Source organism: Ictalurus furcatus, chromosome 1 (genome assembly GCF_023375685.1).
Source record: "Ictalurus furcatus strain D&B chromosome 1, Billie_1.0, whole genome shotgun sequence".
NCBI lineage: Eukaryota > Metazoa > Chordata > Actinopteri > Siluriformes > Ictaluridae > Ictalurus > Ictalurus furcatus.
Window position 1 is genome coordinate 27720190 of NC_071255.1, and position 22911 is coordinate 27743100.

General features: G+C 38.2%; 1 protein-coding gene across 1 annotated transcript in view; it reads left to right on the top strand.

Moving 5' to 3' along the window:
• Positions 1-9077, top strand: part of LOC128614022 (nuclease EXOG, mitochondrial) — a 9856-nt gene extending 779 nt beyond the window's left edge. The window contains exons 2-6 of the mRNA XM_053635265.1: positions 262-411; positions 2873-3012; positions 3251-3327; positions 3415-3529; positions 6340-9077. Of these exons, the coding sequence (XP_053491240.1) occupies positions 262-411; positions 2873-3012; positions 3251-3327; positions 3415-3529; positions 6340-6789 (932 nt within the window). The 3' untranslated portion in view covers positions 6790-9077. The remainder of the gene's footprint in view (positions 1-261; positions 412-2872; positions 3013-3250; positions 3328-3414; positions 3530-6339) is intronic.
• Positions 9078-22911: the final 13834 nt, after the last annotated feature.

Consider the following 22911-nt stretch of genomic DNA (forward strand, 5'->3'; position numbering starts at 1 on the left):
GGTGAGATTTTGCTTGGCCAATAAACCGTCCCCCCCCTTCCCCCATCTCACCCCCCTTCCCCCATCTCACCCCCCCCCATCTCACCCCCCCCCCCCTTCCCCCATCTCACCCCCCCCCCCCTTCCCCCATCTCACCCCCCCCCCCCCTTCCCCCATCTCACCCCCCCCCCCCCCTTCCCCCATCTCACCCCATCTCACCCCCCCTCCCTTCCCCCATCTTACCCCCCCCCCGCCCCCCCTGTGTGTGTGTTTTCTCCACAGAGAGTACAGCACAGAGACTCATTAAGCTCTATGGGCTCCCTGAGGATGGCGCTGAGGCCAGATACTACACCAACCACATTTTGTCATACGATCAGAGCCGAAGGACCCCGAGATGGGTGGCTGAACACCTATCTGATGAAAAACTACTTGGTAAGTTGTGTTACACCATATATATATACATATATATATATATATATATATATATATATATATATATATATATATATATATATATATCTCATACTCATACACACACATGGTTAAGAAAGCTCCCTGAGTGTCCTGAAAGACTTCCTACAGCCTGGACAGCAGAAAACCTGTTTCCAATTGAATTCAAGCCATTATTCATTTGAGTCTGACTGTACCAGCATGCGTAACATGAACAAAAATCTAAAGAAATGTGGTGAAGCAGGGACCAGAGTGCACTAAGAGGTGGCGTTGTGTATTTTATTATGAGACAAGGTTGCATTTGAATAATATGGAAATGGTCATGGGAAGAAAGTACAAAGGTCTGTCTGCACCGTTGAAGAAATGACGTCTTCTTTCTTTGTTGGGTTTGTCACTGTTATTTGCAGCAAACACGTTCAGAACCGTGACTGTCTTTATGTAAGACATAATCCATAGTGAAGTCTCTCTTTTGGCAGCAAGCTTAGTGTACTAGCAAAGTTTCACCTGGCCTGCACCACTAAGAGTTCGTTCAGTCGGTTTGAATCGAACCCTGGTGAGTTTTCATGATGAGTCTGGTTTGTTCAGGCAAATGAGAACGTAGCAATCTCATCAAAGCAGCCATTATAAGACTGCCCGAGACAGCTGGTCTGGTTCGCTTTCAGTTGAACTCCAGTGCGGTTTAACAGTGTGATTTGACCCTGAATCAACCAAACTGCGGCTGGAGCCTGCTTAACTGATCTGTGAGGCGCAATTTGAGCCGAAGGACATAAATCCTGGATACCGTATTCAAAATGCTTTATTTTATTTGATTATTTATTCATTTATTTAGCACCAGCTGTGTCGTCAATGCTGGCCATGTTTCTGAGCAATTCATTTTCAGCCTCGTCTCCTCGTCCACAACCCTCATCCAATGTGCTTTTGATTTGCTTAATTATGAACAGTCATAAACCAAACTAATTAGCTCACAAAACCAAAAGTATCAGTTTCACTTTTATTCAGTCTCATCTAGTAGTCTGTTTACCGAGTCTTGATCAGAGTTTCTCTTTGGTTCGGTTTCACTGAAAAGAAAAATAAACGCAAAAAATACAAATGTGTATATACATATGTTTATACACAAAAAAAGATAAAGAAACCTCTGCCAAAAATCATTCGAGCATGTAGAGCCAGGACTCAGTAAATTACTAAATGATTATAGTTGATATTTATGTATTGATAACTAATTTTAAAAAATTACATACGTATACATACAACATTCATATTCTCTTATGGTTAATTGGTCCAAATATGTAGAAATACACTACAGTGTGTCCTAAAAGTCTTCATACAGGGGCATTGTGTTTGCCAGTTCCACGTCGGTTGTGCCTTCGTCGGTGGATGTTCGTGGTTGTGCGCTTCTGTCCGCTTCGGTCCGCAGCACTTCCAGTCTTTTTGAATTTGTTAATAAGTTTGGAAAGTTTGGTGTCATGGGTGATGTGTTTGCCACGTTTTCTGATAAAGTCCATCACAACCTTGCAACAGCTTCCTGATCCAGTCATGAGAATGATTTCCATATATTCTTCTTCTGTCAAAGGCGTTCTTAAAGGATATCTGGATATCCATATATATATATATATATATATATATATATATATATATATATATATATATATATATATATAATGTAATATAAACTAAGTGTGAAACATTTTGGAAGACATTTTGTTAAAAAGTGTTATATATGGAGACTTACAGTGCATCTGGAAAGTATTCACAGCGCTTCACTTTTTCCACATTTTTTTATGTTGCAGCCTTATTCCAAAATGGATTAAATTCATTATTTTCCTCAAAATTCTACAAACAATACCCGATAATGACAACGTGAAAGAAGTTTGTTTGAAATCTTTGCAAATTTATTAAAAGTAAAAAACAAAAAAAAGCACAAGTACATAAGTAATTACAACCGAGGTCCTGACTCTCTGCAGTCATTAAAAATCCCAGGACACTTATCGTAAAAGAGTAGGGGTATAACCCGGGTGTCCTGGTGAAATTCCCCCATTGGCCCTTTTCTATGATGGCCCCCTAATAATCTCCATCTCTGAACTGGCTACATTACTCTCCGCTCCACTAATAGCTGGTGTGTGGTGTGGTTCTGGCGCACTATGGCTACTATCGCATCATCCAGGTGGGGATGCTACACATTGGTGGAGGTTAAGCAGACACCCCCCCATGCATACTGTGTAAAGTGCTTTGAGTGTCTAGAAAAGTGCTATTTAAATGTAACTATAACTGTCATCGTCCTTGGAGAAGACCCACATATGGGTGTGATGGTCAGGTGTCCACAACCCTTTGGCTGTATCATTTATCCAGATATGACTCACCTACATCATGACTTTAGCAAATTGACAACATTTCAAGCAAACAAATCAAATTCACTTTTGATTGTTCACTTGCTGTAATTTACTAGGAAAAGCAGACAGAAAGCACTGCAAATTCAAGCCAGACCCTGACGTCCCTGAGCTGTTCACAGCACACAATGAAGACTACCTCGGCAGCGGCTGGTCTCGAGGACACATGGCACCAGCTGGCGACAATAAATTTTCAGAGGCAAGGCAACATTTATTCTCATAAACTGTTATCTCAGTGATTGTCAAACAAAATCAGCCTAGATCAGATTATATATTTCCTTTACAACCCAGCAATATTGCAGTTATAGAGTGTTTAATATACAGAGGAATAAAAGCCTAAATGAAATTTAATTTTGTTCAGTATTCCAGAATACACAGCCTCATAAATATAGCTTGTGCTCGATCATGTCAGTGTAAACTTGTTTATCTTTGAACAGCAATCGATGGTGGAGACTTTCTATCTGTCTAATATCATCCCACAGAATTATGAAAACAACGCCGGTTTCTGGAACAGGTAATGAGCAACATCTGGTTACAGCTGGAGAAAGAGAAATCGGTACATTTCTGCATACACGTATTAACAGATATGTCTTCTTTTAAGGTTGGAGATGTATTGCAGAGAGCTGACAGAGAGGTTCAGAGATGTGTGGGTAATTTCAGGACCTCTTACTCTTCCATACGTAGGAGAGGATAAAAAGAAAACCGTCTCTTATCAGGTACATGAACATGGTGCACTCTCGTAGAGAGAAGCGAAGCTCTCATGACAGTGTCCTGGAAAAGTAAATTAATTAGAAAAAGACCTTTTTGCCATTTCTTTATTTGTTTATTTCTGGTGACCCGGGGTTCGAGTCCCGCCGGGGCCATGTGTGTGCGGAGCTTGCTTGTTCTCCCCGTGCTGCGGGGGTTTCCTCCGGGTACTCTGGTTCCCTCCCCCAGTCCAAAGACATACATGGTAGGCTGATTGGCGTGTCTAAAGTGTCCGTAGTGTATGAATGGGTATGTGAGTGCGTATGTGATTGTGCCCTGCGATGGATTGGCACCCTGTCCAGGGTGTACCCTGCCTTGTGCCCGATGCTCCCTGGGATAGGCTCCAGGTTTCCCCGTGACCCTGAAAAGGAGTAAGCGGTAGAAGATGGATGGATGGATGGATGGATAGATGTTCTGGTGACATTACACTAGCCATGCAAATGGTGTTTCAGTGTACATCTTCTACTCATTAAAGTCTTTTTTTTTTTTCCTCCCACAAATGGTGAACAAGTAAAAATTGGTGTCAGTTCTTTCCCCACTAAGTTAATAATTTTTAAAAATGTATTAATTTTTTTATTTAGGCCTTAGGTAGGGTTGGGCAGTATGATCTAGAGAATAAAATACATTGCAATATGATAAACGATGGGTATTGTCAGTACTTCAGCAACACGAATCATCACTTCCTTTATATGAGGAAAAACAACGAGATTTAACCAGATGAACAATAATGACTCTGTTTAATTGAAACTACATTTGATTGGATGTTAACAGTTCATATGGTTCATCAGTATTTGGCCTCATGAAATCGGTACGTTGGGCAAATTAGTGTTAAGCATGTAGTTTACTTGGTGTTTAATTAGCATGTGACCTTATTATAAATTGTGTTCATTAAATGAAATTCGGCTTTCCTCCGGGTACTCCGGTTTCCCCCCACGGTTCAAAGACATGTGCTGTCGGCATTTCCAACTGTCCGTAGTGTGTGAATGTGCCCTGTGATGGATTAGCACCCCATCCAGGGTGTCCCACGCCTTGTGGAAGCGTTATGGAAATTAAACTCAAAACTCCTTTATTTTTTTTATTCTTTTAAAAATATAGAAATATATTGAATAATTACATTAAATGGTGCTACTCTTTGGCTGATTTCTTGTAATCATACAAAGGACTTATATTCTAAAACCTTAAAACATATCATGCTATAAAACGTTTGCTATATCTACATGTGATGTAAAATTGCACGTATAAAATATTCTGGATCATCATGCCAGGTCAAATTATCCACCTTTGTGTCACAAATATGTAGCCCAGTTTTTCTTTTGTTTTTTTTTTAGTTTCTGTTTTCAGTGTAATGATTTGATTCCAGCACAGGACCAGTAGATGTCAGCAGTACACTTGTGCATTGCCCGGGGCTTTTACAATGGCACTTCATATACTCTACTGAACGTATTATCACAGTATTTCTTGCCCAAAGTAAAGTTGTGTTTTGTATTAGAAAAGCCTACCTGAGGTTGTAATGGAAGACTTGGAGGCCTATCACACTTCAGTGTAAACTCTGAGAGTGACTATTTACAGCTGCACAAACTGAATTCTAATAAATATCTGTACCAGATGTCTCCGAGCAGACTGGGTGGACATGGATGTTACATGGTTGTTTGGCTGATTAGTTTTTAAGGCAGTGTGCATAATAGTAGCTTCTTACTGCCCAAAAACCATGATAAAGCTTTTTAATATTATATACACACATTTTATATATTATGTATGTATATGTATGTGTGTGTGTGTGTGTGTGTGTGTGTGTGTGTGTGTGTGTTAAATGATAATAATATAAGATGTATATAGGTAATATAAGATGTATTGATACCTGGAGGGAAATTCACTTGTTGCTAGGTAGCAACATGTAAGTAAGTATCACCAGAGGTAAAGTACAAAATACCAAAAGGTGTAAAGAGGGTAAAAATTACAAAGTGCCATTAACAAGTGACTACAAAGTAAGTGTTCAATCTACAAGAAGGCAGAATGAACAATTATTTCACTTAATATAGTACTTAGAAGTTTGACATGATGACATATGATCTATACCATGAATGTATAAATCTTCATGTAATAATAAAGAATAATATTCTTGCACCCAGAAGTGACATCATGGCATATATATATATATATAATATATATATATATATATATATACACACACACATACACACACACACACAATATTATTATTAACAAAAGTTTAGATCTTGAAGTGGCTGTAGAGTGGTCTGTAAACTTGTGTTTGTCCTCTGCTCTGTGTGAGACATGGGAGGAACTCCAGCTGGCCAGGGAAAGAGTTGGCTTTCCGTTAAGGCTAAATCGACATAGACAGCTACCCCCAGGGCTAGTGTGTATCATAAATTGGCAGCGACAGGAGCCATGTTACCTTGATCTGTGCACACTCAGGGCCCTAGGAGAGACTGTAGCTTAGATACGTCCCTTATTTCCCTGGTGCCTTTGTGGAATGAAGTGGCTTTGCCAGTGTGGTTTCTCCGGGACTATTGGGGAGAACGTGTTAGAAGTTCTGATGACTTCCTCCAAATGCTTAGTGGATGATTATTGTTAATTATATATATATATATATATATAACGATATTATATTTGACGTAAAGTGGACACACCTTGTGCAGTTTGTTCAAGTGTGAATGAAAAGCTTAGTCCTGCTATTTATTCTTAATAAAACTAGCACATGTTTATGAATGAAATCTGATTTAATCTTTCCTCGATGTTCCACACATGACTCAATCAGCTGATTGGAAAAGATGACGTGGCCGTACCCACTCATCTTTACAAAGTGATCCTTGCGAGGAAAGATCATTCATCTGATGTGCTGGCTCTCGGCGCCTTTGTAGTGCCGAATGCTCCTGTCAGTTTCAAGCATCAGCTGAAGGAGTACCAGGTGAGCCTCACACAGCTGGAGAGAATGTCAGGCCTGACCTTCTTCCCTAAACTGGACAAGAGCCAGAGTGTGAAGAACCTTTGCCTGCTGGACTCCTGTGAGCTCATGGACTTTAAACGTTTCACGCTGTACATTACTGGCCGTAAGGTGAGGGGTGTCAAGTCCTTGGGGAAGCTGGAGAAGATCATGGTGGAGCTCAAGGAAGCCGGTATCACTCCAGATGAATACTTGACTAAATTGTATTTTGAGAAGAAACAAGAACTCTTACAAAAGGAAAGCCAACAGGTCAAACAAGGATAACGACTTTTTGAATTGCTGTGTCCTGGTCCAATGTCAAAGAATTTTTATGTTGCATTCTTTATCAGTGTTTATGGACGATGAGATTTTAGGCTCTCCTTTTAACCATGTTTGAAAGCCTTTACATTTAAAAAGCATAAAAAATCAAAATATTGAAACTTGAACCATGTTCTCGGGGAATAATGATGAATATATTAGAAAATCATTCACTTCTTGTCTCATTTGTCTGTTCAGTTTTGACGTAGGACTGTTAATTTCTTCAACTGTGGTACATTGGCCAGTTTTTTGGTCTATATGTTTGTTAAAGTGCTTATTTGAAACATTTAAGTATGCTCTTTTGAGTTCTTTATTATATATTAGCAGTTTTTGCCGTTTTCATACTGCAGAGGAAATGGAGAAGTGGGTCAGCTGTTAAGGTTCTGTGTTAGTGACTGAAAGCAGAACCTGTTCTCAACCCTCCATCTCATTCTTTTAATAAAGGTGCCCAGTTTGGCTGTCATCAACAAAAAAATCAAATAAATGACAAATTCTATTTCTGTGGCTTTCAAAATAGTGTTGATACATGGGGAAAAATTCCCTTGAAAGCTTGTATGCATTAACAGAAATGATACTGTAGTGCAAAGCAAGTACACGATATGGCCAAAATTAAATGGACACCTTACCTTCACACCCATATGTAGGTCTTCCCCAAACTTTAACCACAAAGTTGGAAGCACATAATTGTATAGAATCTTTTTGTATGCTGTAGCTTTACAATTTCCCTTCACTGGAACTAAAAGGCCCATGTCTACAAAGATTTTTCAATATACTGTATTTTATGATTGTAAAAATAATAAATAATTTATATTTATCTGAAACAAATCACAAATTTAAATGATGAAAAAAGGCAGAGGTCCTGCCATAATTAGTTTTTCTGACATGGTTTAACTGAATATATATTTTGCTTTAAGGCCTACATTATACTTCATTTAAGGTAACACATTCTTGATTTAGCGTTTCAAGCAAAACTCATCTATGCTCATGTTTATTAAGGAATATTTTAGTAATTCACTTAGATGATGATTCTGAAATTTGAATACTACACCACACATGTACACCGACCGATCAGCCATAACATTAAAGCCACCTGTCTAATATTGTGTAGGTCCTTCTTATGCTGCCACAGGAAATCTGAAGGTGTGCTGTGGTATCTGGCACCAAGAAATTAGCAACAGAATCCTTCAAGTCCTGTTAGTTGTGAGGTGGGGCCTCCATGGATCGGACTCATTTGTCTAGCACGTTCCACAGATGCTTGAGCAAATTGAGATCTGAGGAATTTAGAGGCCAAGTCAACACCTTGAACACTCTGTCATGTTCCTCAATCCATTCCTGAACAATTTTTGCAGTGTTGCGGAAAGTTGCTGAAAGAGGTCACTGCCGTTAGGGAATACCGTTGCCATGGGACTTGGTCTGCAACAATGTTTAGGTAGGTGGTACAGACCCAGGACCCAATGTTTCACAGCAGAATATTGATCAGAGCATCACACTGCCTCCACCGGCTTGCCGCCTTTTCATAGTGCATCCTGGTGCCATCTCTTCCTGAGGTATGTGACGTACACGCACCCGGCCGTGCGCATGATGTACAACCCCAATTCCAAAAAAAGTTGGGACACTGTGTAAAATGTAAATAAAAACAATGCAATGATTTGCAAGTCTCATAAACCCATATGTTATTCACAATAGAACATAGAAAACATTTCAGATGTTTGAACTGAGGATATTTGATGGCCGCAACACGTCTCAAAAAGTAGGGACTGGGCAACAAAAGGCTGGAAAAATCTCTGTGCACAAGAGACAAGGTGAAGATCAATACTGCATGCCCGTGATCTTCGGGCCCTCAGGTGGCACTGCATTAAAAACAGGCATGGTTCTGTAATGGAAATCACTGCATGGGCTCAGAAACACCTCCAGAACTCATTGTCTGTGAACACAGTTCACCGTGCCATCCACAAATGCTGGTTAAAGCTCTATCATGCAAAGAAGAAGCCATATGAACATGATCCAGAAATGCCTCCGTCTTCTCTGGGACAAAGCTCATTTACAATGGACTGAGGGAACGTGGAAAACTGTTCTGTGGTCAGACGAATTGAAATGTGAAATTCTTTTTGGAAACCATGGACGCCGCGTCCTCTAAACTAAAGAGGACTATAGAGGAGAGGGACCATCTGGCTTTTTTTCAGCACTTCGTTCAAAAACCTGCATCTCTGATGGTATGGGAGTGCATTAGTGCCTATGGAATGGGCAGCTTACACATCTGGAAAGGCAGCATCAATGCTGAAAGGTATATACAAGTTTTAGAGCAACATATGCTTCTATCCCATCTTTACTTCTGACAGACTCTGCCTCTCTAAGATACTTTTTTTTTTATACACAGTCATGTTACTGACCTGTTGCCAATTAATCTAATTAGTTGCAAAATGTTCCTCTTGGTATTTCCTTTTAGTAACACTTACTTTTCCAGCCTTTTGTTGCCCCCCGTCCCAACTTTTTTGAGATGTGTTGTGGCCATCAAATTCATAATTACCTTATTTTTTCTTAAAATGGTACATTTACTCAGTTTAAACATTTGATATGTTTTCTATGTTCTATTGTGAATAACATATGGGTTTATGAGATTTACAAATCATTGCATTCGGTTTTTATTTACACTTCACCCAGTGTCCCAACTTTTTTGGAATTGGGGTTGTAAAGGAAAACGTCATTCATCAGACCAAGCCACCTTCTTACATTGCTCCTTGGTCCAGTTCTGATGTTCCCATGCCCATTGAAGATGCTTTCAGCAGTAGACATGGGTCAACCACTTTTGGTCGGTACTACCCACTGCATACCAGGAACACCCCACAAGGCCTGCCGTTTTGGACTTGCTCTGACCCAATAGTCTAGTCATCACAGTTTGGCCCTTGTAAAAGTTTCTCAGGACCTTATACTTGCCCATTTTTCCTGCTTCCAACACATTAGCTTTAGAAATTGACTGTTCACCTGCTGCCTAATATATCCCACGCTTTGACAGGTACCATTGTAACGAGATAATCAATGCTATTCACTTCACCTGTCAGTGATTTTAATGTTACGGCTGATCGGTGTATGTCCTCAGCTTTGGTGGCCACGCTGTTATTTCATTTTCATCTACTATGAGAGAAAATCCTTTAACCTCCCTGGACTGAACAATTGTGAGTTCAAATACTAGGATTCCCAGAAAGCTACTGTTGGATTGTTAAACTACTCCATTGGGAATGCACAATGGCTGACCTTGTGCTCTGAGCCACTAGTTTGGATATGCAAAAACATCCAACTGCTCCATTGGGAATGAATAAACTTAAAACAACACAAAATCTGTGTTGTAGTTAGGTCTTTTCTGACTTTTCGGATCACGTCACTCTTGGTACTGTATTGGAGCTTAAAATCAATGGGGTCACAACAATGTCTTGTATACATGGCAGACATGTAGCCCCCTAACACAATGTACTTGACAGAAGTCAAATGTCAAAATTAATTTGATGTTTATCTGTTATTCTATTCAAAATAGACCTGTATGTATTGTTTTTGAAGTGTTGGGAAACAGGTTATCGGTTTTAAATCTTCGACAGAGTGGAGAGATGTTGGTTTGTGCCATGTTTAGGGGTGCATTACTCTGAAACCTGCCTGTGCACCATCAAACTATTTCTCCTAGCGGCTGTGAGCAGAGAAAGGTCAGGGGATAATTAACCGTAATGTTAAGTAATACTAGGGGAAGAGTCTACAATAAGCTGGGAAGTAATTCTCTCTATATTTGAACACATACAGTAGAAGTGATCAGAAGTGATAATACACCATGACAGATTGGGAAATACACTTCTAGCCATAGACTGGGGGTAAAGGAAAAAAAAAAAGACATACTGTGAAAAAACCCCCAAAAAACTACCTTGTATAATGTCAAAGTTTGAGGCTTTCAAGTTATATCTCCACTTGCAGTTGTTCTACATTTTAATTACACACTTTTATTTAGGGCAGGTGGTGCCAAGAATTACAAAGAGTATTGTATATTTTTTATTAGTTTGAATTTGCTTTGCACATTTAAAAAAAACAGTTTTAACTTAAACAAATGTCTCATTACTGTATTACACAAATTAAAAAAGTTGACATGCTAGCCTCAGGCATTTGTTAATCTGTCACACGGAGAGAGACCTACAGTTGCCATGATTACGGTGTACTATTTTCCTGGTTTCTCCTGTGATTTCTCCACTGGCTGTGCTGCCTCAGCATGTTTTAGCTCTGAGACAGTGATCAAGCACTGAGCAATTTTTTTTGCAAGCGAGTCACATTCAGAAGTTTCTTTGCCAACATTGCAACTTCTGCAAGAAATTCTTGTCTCCTATGAAAATATTTTGAAGAAACTAAGTAAGTCACCTTTTTGTAGTACAGTTGTTATAAATATTATTATGAAATGTACGCCATGATATAAATGTCAAAACCCACTGTTCCGCTTCGACTCTGGGACTTTCTCTCTGACTGGTAATGAGTATCATGCCTCAGAGGAAGTGTTCGAAAGTCACCGATGGGCTTTCGGCAGATGTTCAGTTCACCAGGTGCGTATTCATCTAGTGCTATAAATCAAGGAAGGAAGGAATTCTCGTACCTGATGATGAGGCTGCTTAGTTAAATTGTACCTGGCTAAGAACTAGGAACATGCACGACGTGAAAGTCACAAAATGAAATGTTGACGTGATGAGGCATTTATTAAACTGTCAGAAAGACGTAGGTATGAATATCAGTGCACAGTGTGCTTCTAGACAGTGATCAAGCACTGAGCATTTTTTTCTTGCAAGCAGGTCACACGTTTGCAAACATTGCAATTTCTGCACGATGTTTTTCTCTCTCTCCCATGACATCTTTTTTTTTTTAAAGGCGACGTATTCCTGTGGTTCATCTATGGAAATACATTACACTGCCAAGTAAACCCAAGTTATTGTTTTTATTTATTTATTTATTTATTTATTTATACTTGTAATTGACATTTCCAGACGTTCAGAACTACACCAAATACACGTTTGCTCAGTGTGTACAATAAGAAATTGAGTAGCGAGAGTTGCTTGTTGTGTTGATTCGACTCAAATATGGTTTAAAATGTGTTTAGAAAGATATATTTGGTGCACATGCTAAAGTGTTAATCATATTTCTACAAATGTAGCATGGTCTGTATTATCTGAGCTCGATTACCTTGCATTTTAGGTTTAAGGCAAGGATGCTATTTGTCCACCTGTACGTGCACGTGCTGATGTGGAACAGGTGCGTGCTCCAAACCTTGCTGTAATTAGCAGCCATGTCCTTGCACATTCTCTCAGCTCAAAACAACAAGCTAGGCAACCGTTGTCCCTTGCACAGACAGCACAATTAGTCAGGTAGCTTGTTTATTTTGGATGACATTATTAGCAATTTAGTTATGTTATGTGAATCGTTTGCAGTTTTGACTTTGGGTTTTGGAGAAAATGATTCATTTTTTCGTTGGAATGCAGGTTTTATAGCTAACATTTTACCGTGACATCAGAGTTCTATAAATTTGAGAGTAAGTATGTAATCTTTATATGCACAGCGCTTTTCCAAACCTTCGTTCCAGTCAGGTGCTTAACTGTACTCACTGAAATAGACACAAGGATAATAACACAGCACAAAAAGGCATTAATAACTTTGTTATTGAAACATGTTTTAAAGAAGAATGATAATAAAATGCCATTCATTCAGGTATTGTCTTTTGCAATTTGAGTTTTAGTTCAGTAGAAACAGAGACTTTAATATGCTCAAAGTGCCGCTGGGCTTCAACCACTAAAACAAGTTTGTAGGTAGTCCTGGGGAGCTGCTGTTCTCTTTTTGCATTTCTTAATTGGAGATTACAAATCCCACTGACTTTGCATCTCCTCCTTAGTGTTCCTCTTAAATTCAGGACAATCAATGTCATGCACCTCTTAAAATGACAGTTTCCAAGCAGCAATGGCTTGTAACTCTGTCCCTGGAGTCAAAAGCTTTAATCCAAGTCCAAGAGAAAATACACATTTTGTCTTCTCATGTAACGTATAATGCAAAGTGCATGCTGGACTTACCTTTAAACTATGTTAATAAACAGACAGTCTTCTTTAAAGTATTGTTAGATCCAGCAGATGGAGATATAGCTATCTTAATAACTCACTGTGGTTCAATGGCTTTACTGAAATACTTTACTGAAATACGCTTAACATACAAATACTTGTTATTTTTTTTTCTCTCCCCATAAAAACAAGGGATGTAGCCAGATTAAGAAGTCTAGCCATTAAAAAAACAATTAAAGATTCCACCCGGCTGCATGATAATAAATATATATATATATATATATATATATATATATATATATATATATATAGAGAGAGAGAGAGAGAGAGAGAGAGAGAGAGAGAGAGAGAGAGATACAGATATATGTATGTGTGTGTGTGTGTGTGTATGTGTGTGTGTATATATATATATATATATATATTTAAATATATATATATATATATATATATATATATATTTAAATATATATATATATATATATATATATATATATATATATATATATATATATATATGTATGTGTGTGTGTGTGTGTGTTATTTTTCATTATGAAATTATTGTCCAAGGAATAATAGGTTATTACGCATATTTCTAGAAACTTTTCAAGTTATTGTGTTGGCAGATATGTTTGCTACTTTCCAGACATATACACTTGAAATAAACAACATTATTTGCCAATAGAGTAAGACTATTTCTAGCTTGACATTCATAAATTGTAATAATAATTAGTAGTAATGTCTAGAAATATGTTTAATGATAATTATCATAATAATAAATGACAACCTCTCTTCAAGATTTGTTTGTTTGTTTATTTATTTATTTATTATTTATTTATTTTACAATGTAGCTACTCTAACATGGTAAAACACACGGCAACATTTGAGTAAATTAGGGCTTAGGTTTTTAATTCTGAATATTTATTTATTTATTTATTTTAAATAAAAAAAAAACCACCTTGCCTAGTCAAATCCTATTTAAGAAGCCAGGCTACAGCAAAAATCTTGCAAGCTGTTTTACTCTGAAGTCACCTGTGATTTTCTGGTATAAAGTATAAAGTTTTTGTCCAGCATAATTTCCTCTTTTAATAAGACCTGGCAGTAAAATGTATTGGTCAGGATATTTTGCTTTTGATTGACTTTGTGAAGGTCTGCTCACGGAGCAGTGAGAATCCCAGAGCCGTCTCTTCATGAGCTGCCTTGTTGAATTAGTCTAAGTTTATCATCCTACAAGACATGGGATGGAAAAAAGGCTGCTGACTTCAGGCATCCTTGGGGACAGGTTACATCCTCAAAGGAACTTACTTTGATGTGACTGAGAAAGAGGAAGTGCGCACATTCTCTTGTCTGATTGGCTTTTGTTGGTTGTTGTTGCTCTCTCCGTGTGTCCTCTGAGACAGAGATGTTGGCCTTCATCATTGCTTTGTTTTTTGTTTTTTTTTTCAGTTTGGCGGAAGTCATGTGAGTTGGACTTACAGTATTTACAGGTATAATCTCCTGAAAAGATTTTGCAGGGTTCTAAAAGAAGTACATTATTTTCATAGATGTTTGAATGATACAAATATGAACAACTTGTTGCACAACCATAAGTTGTGTGCAGGTGCTGCAGTGTGGAATACTGCATGGCTGTTTAATGGGAAAGTGTGGTGCATGTTCATGGCTGTTATTGGATTTATAATGAATTACATAAGGTGTAGCAACCTTTCTTGTTATGTTACACTGTGTAGTGCATTTATATGGGGTGTCGGAAGCCATCTGGGAATCAGTCTTTCTTCTCAGGAGATGGTCTCTTGGGCCCTATCCCCATTTTCCCCATCCTTTGCTTGGGTGCTTGCACAGTTTTGTGAGTTACATGTTAAACTTGTAGTATTCAGGGATTTTTCAAACAAATGAGCAAAGGGGTCTCAATATGTTGTGCTGTCAATTGCAAAGATCACTGTGAAGATGCTCATAGGTATTCTTCAACTGCCCCCCCCTTAGGACAAATGTTGTTGCTGAACCTCAACTTGATAAATTGGTCCCTTGATAAAAAGTCAGATGTGTAATTTATCAAGAAGAAAACAAACAAACAAAAAAATAACCCTAAGACAACATTGTGGTTTGTGTAAGAAAATGTAATGCACTGTTGGTTCATTAAACATCTCTCCTAGCATAGCGGTGTGGATAGAGTTCACATCTTAAAGCCTATAATTCAGCAAATACAGTAAACATATAGATAAGTTATGTAGAGCCAAAGCCACAGTTATTGGTACCTTTTGGAAAGATCTCACGAAATTTCTTTATTCAAAGAAAATTAAAAAATATATACGTATATAGCACTTTGTTCAATGGGCATATCAAAAGCTTGATTTTGTCGTCATTGAACCATTTTTGTGTGGATTTGATCATGTGGGTGTTTCTGTGGATGTTTTATATTATTGTCCTCATGGGAAATTCAACCATGTAGCCAGATTTTCATTAAAAACTCTTTGTCTACTTCATGTAATTTGTAATTAAATGATGCCAGATTTAGTTTTAGAATTTTACTTGGAGATAATCTTGGGGGGAAAAAAACCCTTTTGTAAATTCTACAAATTTTGCTACATTTTAAAATCTATCCATGGTAGCTGGCATGGCATTAAATCACAAACAAGCAAAGAACTTTTCCACGGTTGGAGAGGAAGAACTCGAGTGTCCTGCACAGTGCCCTGACCTCAACCACATTGAACACCTTTGGCATGAATTGGAACGTCAACTGCACCCCAGGCCTGATGCCGAAATCAGTGCTCGACCTCACTCAAGCTTTTATGGCTGAATGAGCACAGATCCCCACAGCCACACTCCAAAATCTATGGGACAGCCTTCCCAGAAGAGTGGCGGTTATTATAACAGAAAAAGGGGGACTTAATCTGGAATGGGATGTTCAACAAGCACATATGATTGTGATTGTCAGGTGTCCACAAATGTTTGGTCATAACATAGTGTAGTTTGTTGACATGGAGGTAGTGTTTAATTTGGAGACTTTGTGATTCAAACATACCAAAATCTTCTGCAAATCTCCAACCATAATACTTGGAGAAATTTTTGCCTTTCTAATCATCCCTCTCATTGTGCCCTGGATTAAAATACACCTCTTGACTCTTCCATGCAGGTTCATTAGAGATGTTCACTGATGTAGGCATTTCAGATATTTGTTTTCTATTGCTTGATTTATGAACAATTTATGAATTTTGTCTCATGTGCATTCTATAATCTTCCTCATGCAATTGAACATCTCTGGAGAGATCTGAAAATGGCTGTGCACCGACGCTCCCCATCCAACCTGATGGACCTTGAGAGGTCCTGCAAAGAAGAATGGGAGAAACTGCCCAAAAATAGGTGTGCCAAGCTTGTAGCATCATACTCAAAAAGACTTGAGGCTGTAATTGGTGCCAAAGGTGCTTCAACAAAGTATTGAGCAAAGGCTGTGAATACTTATATACATGTGCTTTTTTTGTTTTTTATTTTTAATAAATTTGCAAAGATTTCAAACAAACTGCTTTTACGTTGTCATTATGGGGTATTGTTTGTAGAATTTTGAGGAAAATAATGAATTTAAACCATTTTGGAATAAGGCTGTAACATAATAATTTTTAAATAAAAAAACAAAATACTTTCCGGATGCCCTGTTCGTTTGCTATAAATGTTACTCAGGCTTAAAAATGATCCCAAATGACATGATCTTCCACTTGGAAATGTGTAAGAATTAACCCAAATTAATGTGTAAAAAAAGCTGAAGATTAGGGTTAGGGGTGGGATTCGGAGGCGTACCATTTCTTATATAACTTTATTCATATTTTTCATTTAATTATTATAATCTTATGCTTGTTTTATATGAGATCAGGTTAAAGTAATTTGAATTTATCTGGTCTAATGAGAAATGATATAACTGAAGTATACTGAGACTGGAGATTAGATTTGGCAAGCTTGATTCTGATTTTAAAAAATGACATAATTTAGTAACTTTTGTACATTCCTCTTTTGGTTAAGGACTTAATGGTAAAGTTTTGAAAACAACACTTTAATTTTGTTAACCCAGATTATGTTGAGGGAAAAACACACCCAGTGGAGGAAAAGTTGTCCCTGTCTGTATCTAGGACATTTGTGAAAAATTAAAGGGAAATTTGCCATTCCCTAAATTCTTTTGCTGTGTGCACATTTTCGTTTTCTCTCACAACAATTATTTGATCTATTGTTCTCGTTACCTGCGTAATCTTGTGACGTCATGGGCAATATTTGTTACTAGTAAAACCCTCAAGCTGCAGACTGTATTCTACACTGGTTTGATGTGTGAGAGGGGTGTAAGCAAATTAGGTTTACAGTGCGCTCAGCCCTCCACAGTGCCCTCAGCTCTCCACAGTGCCCTTCATATGAGCAAAGAAAGCTGTGAAAAATTGTCTAACCTATTGTTTAACCTTTTGTTATTTTGTTAAAATAAATAATAATAAAAAAACCCTTTTGCCGCACACATCACACCTATATTCCTTGGTCTAACCCATTGTTATAAATGATTAAGGAATGATTATGAATGTGTTACCTCATATTTATACCCCTGTGAAACAGGAAGTCATGGTTGAACAATTTCCTGTTCCTAGTCATCCAGGTGTAATGAAAAAATAATAATAATATCAATGGGAATATACTTCAAATATATTTTTCTCATATGAATTCGTAGGGGTGCCAATAATTGTTGCACACCGATATTTAACAAAAATATATATTTTTTGATAAACCTGTGTTGTGTTTGCAATTGTTTGATATCCATGAGAGCAGAGTATTTTTGTGATTTTTTTAAACTAAAGATAAAAAGGTTAAACAACAAAGACAATTTTTTACAGCCTTCGTTGCTCATATTTACCAAGGGTGCCAATATTAGTGGAGGGCACTGTATATAAATGATATACATTTACTTACAGTAAAAAATGCCTTGTTGATGAGAGAGGTCAGAGGAGAATGCCCTGACTGGTTCGAGCTGACTGGAAGGCTATGTTAACTCAAACAACCACTCTTTACCATGAAACTGGCAGCAGAATATTGGAAAAAGACCAAGTGATATTTTACCGTCTTAACTATTCGGTCTCAGTGAGCCTGTGCCCACTGTAGCCTCAGATTCCTGTTCTCGGATGACAGGAGTGGAACCTGATGTGGTCTCCTGCTGTTGTAGCCCATTTTCCTCAAGCTTTTGTTTTTTTTTTTTGCAACATTCTGAGTCTAGAGATTATTGTGTGTGAAAATCCCAGGAGATCACTAGTTTCTGAAATACTCAAACCAGCCCATCTAGAATCAATAACATGCCATGGTCAGAGTCACTGAAATCCATTGTCCCCATTCTGATATGTGATGTGAATATTACCTGACACTCTTGACCTGCGTCTGCATGATTTTGTGCATCACACTGCTGCACTATTGGCTGATTGGATAACTATATAAATAAGTGTGTGTACAGATGTTCCTATTAAAGTGGTCAGTGAGTGTATGTATAAAAAATGGATGTTATTGTATATCTTTTTATCCCTTTTTAAGACCTTGTGCTCAATTCAGGTGGTCACTCTACCTGTATAAAATACGACTTAAGCTACCTTCTTTTCACCTGGAATGTTGAGCACCATGGCACAATCAGAAGTGTTTCTGAGGACCACAGAAGCTTCAGAAGCTCACCAATTCTCAGTCATCATTAAAAAAACAAAACAAATTCGGAATTCGATGGAGTAGGACGCGAAGTTGGAGGCTCCTGCTGATTTCGATTAAAATTGTAATTAATTAGCGCTTTTCGGTCATACAATATATTTTGACTTATTCTACTCTGTTTCCTTGTTTGCAATTTTAACTTTGTCGCACTCAGGCTTGAGTTGCTGGCTTTACTGAGGAAGGACATCGCCGATATTTTTTAAAAAGGAGCTCCAGGAGTTCCAGGAGCTCCAGAAGATTCTTGGGGAAGCGCTGTTTACTATCCAGCTTGACCTGCAGGCCGTGAAAACACAACTGGCTAGTGATAAAGTTGCTACCGAGGCTACCATGTCAACACTGAAAGGTACTGTTGTGGAAATGGAGCACCCTCTCTCCGGTTGCACCGATGACATAGTTCACATGCAGACTACTATCGAGTCTCTCACTGCGACCGTGACTCAATTAGAGAATAAATGTGAGGATTTGGAGTCAAGGTCACGGCGCAATAACGATAGTCGGAGTTCCAGAGGGCGCTGACACCTGTACAACTGCTGCTGTAGCGGCCTTGTTAAAGGAGGCGTTTGATCTGGAGAAAGAGCCGGTTCTGGACCGGTCCCACCGGACCCTTCAGCCGAAGCCCAAGCCTGGTGAACGACCACGAGCTATTGTGTGCAGATTCCACTATCACAGTGACTGTGTTGACATTTTACGCCGTGCGAGAGAGATGGAGATATTGTATGGTATTGAGGGCGCTCGCTATGGAATACTTCACTCAGCTCGGCTCCGCATTACATATAACGGTGTTCAGAAGGACTTTATTTCAGCAGAGGAAGCAGGAGACTATGTTAAACTCTTGATATATATATATATATATATATATATATATATATATATATATATATATATATATATATATATAATTCTTGGGTGAACTGCATCATCTACACAGCGGAGACTTTTTCGCTCTTCTTTTATTTTTATTTTTTGCACTCGGACTTCCAGCTCTACAGAATTCAGATTTTTATTGAAGATAATGTCGTTGCATTACTCCACCTAGATTCCTTAAAATTTACTTCTGTATTAATGTGCTTCTCTGTTTTGATGCTCTGACCAGGTTAGAGTTTCTGTTTATTTAATTGTATTAGTGTTATCTCCTCGGCTTTACGTGCTACACTGTTATATTATTTGTTACAAATCTTTAAAAGGTAAGGACATTATATATTATTGTGTGCAGACTGTTTATCAGACTTGGTAATTTTGTTGGTTAGTTCAGCTTACTCTCCGAGTTGTTTTCACATAGTGGACAACGTTCGGTTTCTGTAGGATACACTGCTGTCTCATTTGTTTATAGAGACTTTGGGTGTGGGAGTTTGGAGGATTGTGAGAGTAAGCAGAACATGCCAATGCTTTGAAGGATGTAATGTTATTTAATTGCGAATCTGTTTTTAGTGGATTTAAACCTAACATGGTGAACAAATTATATTGTAGAATTCAGGGAATTTTACTGGGGTTATCTCATACAGTGTAGCAAGTAATAATCTGGAAAGACCTTTGTAATATCACAGTCTAAAACTGGATTTAAAGAGAAGCAAATTAGTAAATTAATCACATGTAAATGAATCATATGTAAATGAATCACATGAAAATGTATCACTTGAATATGAATCTCATGAAAATGAATCTCATGTAAATGAATCACATGTAAATGAACCATATGAAAATGAATAAATAAATTAAAGACAAAAAAACAAAACATTTTCAATCATTTTTATTCGACAGTCATATGTTTATTGATCAAATCATTTTAAATAATCAGAAACACAAAAACCTAGGGTTAAATGTTTTTGTTTTTTTTTGTGTGTGTGTCTTTAAAGTATACATAACGTATTATATGCGCCATGCCTGCAGCAGTCTAGAGAATTCCAAAGTGTTCACAAAATTTTCTCACTAAGGTGTGTGTGTGTGTGTGTGTGTACACATGCAGCCGGACTGAAGCAAGAGGGCTAGCCTCTTGAGGGCAGGGTCACTGCTCCCTGTTGAGAGAACACACTCATCCTCCAGCACCGTCCAGGGAGCTCATCAGGACTTTGCTCTCATAGTAACCCCATACAGCAAACAACACACTCCTGGGCCCACACTCATCCGCTTACAAACAACCAGGAATGGAGAGACTAGGAAGTGAGCAGGGTAAAGGAGAAGAAAAAAAAGAAGTAGTAGGATGTACTGTCTGATTATTTTTGCATTACCAACACTCCTGACCCACAGCTGCTGATATTGTTTGTTTTTTTTTTACTGTTATTTTTCGGTGTCCTGTATTGAAAGGAGTACTCTTGCTGAAACTTTGCTTTGTTCTTATTGTAATAAGGTTGTGCACAGTTATAATCAACCCCAGGCAAAACCCTGAGTGCCAAGCATGCTTCCTCTGAGATTTCTTCTCAGTGAGTCTTTGCCAAATGATATCATCAGTATAATGCTGAAAGGAAGTGTGATGGGTACTAGCCAAGCCAAAACACATGCATATGAATTTTATTTGTATTTGCCGCACAATGCACTGCTGCTCACTGGGATATCTTATATATTGTATATACGGTAGTGTCCTTTAAATGGCGGACTGGTTCAACACTGCTTTGACAAAGTAAAGGTCATTGCAGACTAGAGTCATTTATTTTCTTTCTTTTAAGCATAGATTTGAGTATTATTAAGGAGAACAGAACACGCTGTGGTGTCTAGTGACAGTTACATTTTGAAAGATAAGCTGGTCAGTGAAGTGACGTGAAGGAGCCCTTTCTCTAAACAATGGCAAAATTGCTCTGTCTAAAATGGGAAACATATGAATACAATGATTGCAAAATAATATTGTAGACATGAATGTAATTGTTCTGTCTAAAACAAGGATAATTGTGAAAATTTCTAAAAACCTTGAAAATGTGTGACTTGTACAGTGGCTGATGCCATCGTCTTGTTCACATTTGCAGAAACCTAATCTCTGGAGGCTCTGACTGACCTGGAAAGCTTACCAAGGTTCTCTGAGGAGTCATACAAGTGCAGTGTTGACACTCGGGGAAGTGTCTGTGTGTGTGTGTGTCTTGGTACAAATACCACGCATGTGTGCTCACAGTCCTTTTGGGTGACTTTCTTGAGGAGACGAGTGCCGACATGTGAGACGGTCATCACAAGATTTATGTGTCATTTGCCAAGACTTTAACTACTGTGGGATAAAATTGTTATGTGTTGCAAGACAAGTTAACTTGGGTAACACTTGTGCAATATGGCTATGTGCTGTACTTGGATGTTGATTTTGCCTGCTATATCCATGCTGTGGCCTATTGCTTGCACTGGATTGTCGGTATGTTTCAGGTTTTCTATTGGACCTATTGGCATCATTTCATACTCCGGACTATGATATAACCAACATACATTTAGTTCAGCATTTACAAATCATCAAATATTACTCAGAAGTGTATCAGATAGACATTATTAAAATTATAGCACACTTGTAGACATGATCCACTGAATGACATTCATAGTTATATCAAAATTACAAAATAACTGATAATGCACTTGTAAATGCCTGTTATCTTGTAAATACAAGCTAGACAAGTTAGGGTTAAGTTAGGGCTGACAAATTAGTCTTGAGCATTAAACCATTTCTCCAAATGTCTTTCAAAACATCCCTCTTAAATATCAATATATGGCTTCACTTTCTTAGTTTCTTAGATGCAAACCACTTTTTCTTTGCTGGGTGGAACTTTCTGGAGTCATCAGGCACATCACTAGTGGTATCACTAGAGCAAACCTGTTCCAAAATGGCAATTCCCCTGTGCACAAAGCGAGGTTCATAAAGACTTGGTTTGCCAAGATTGATGTAGAAGAACCTCTGAGCCCTGACCTTAACCCTACTGAACACCTTCAGGATGACCTGGAGCGTCGACAACTGTGCACCAGACCTTCTCACCTGACATCGCTGCCTGACCTCACTAATGCTCTTGTGGCTGAATGAGCACAAATCCCCACAGCCACACTCCAGAATCTTGTGGAAAGCCTTCCCAGAAGATTGGCGGCTGTTATGGCAGCAAAGGGGACCAACTCCATGTTAATTCCCATAGTTTTGGAATGGACACATAGGGATGTGATGGTCAGGTGCCCACATACTTTTGGCAATAAAGGTGGATTACCTCATATTTTCCCGTAGAAGAACTCTTATAGGATTTGTGGACACACTCTGTGTTTTAGTGATATGATATTTTTTCAGTCATGAGGAATTTGGTTTCTTTTTCCAATTTTATTCAAATGTAGTCTGTTCGTTTTCTGAGTTCATTCATCTCTGATACAATCTAGACACTAT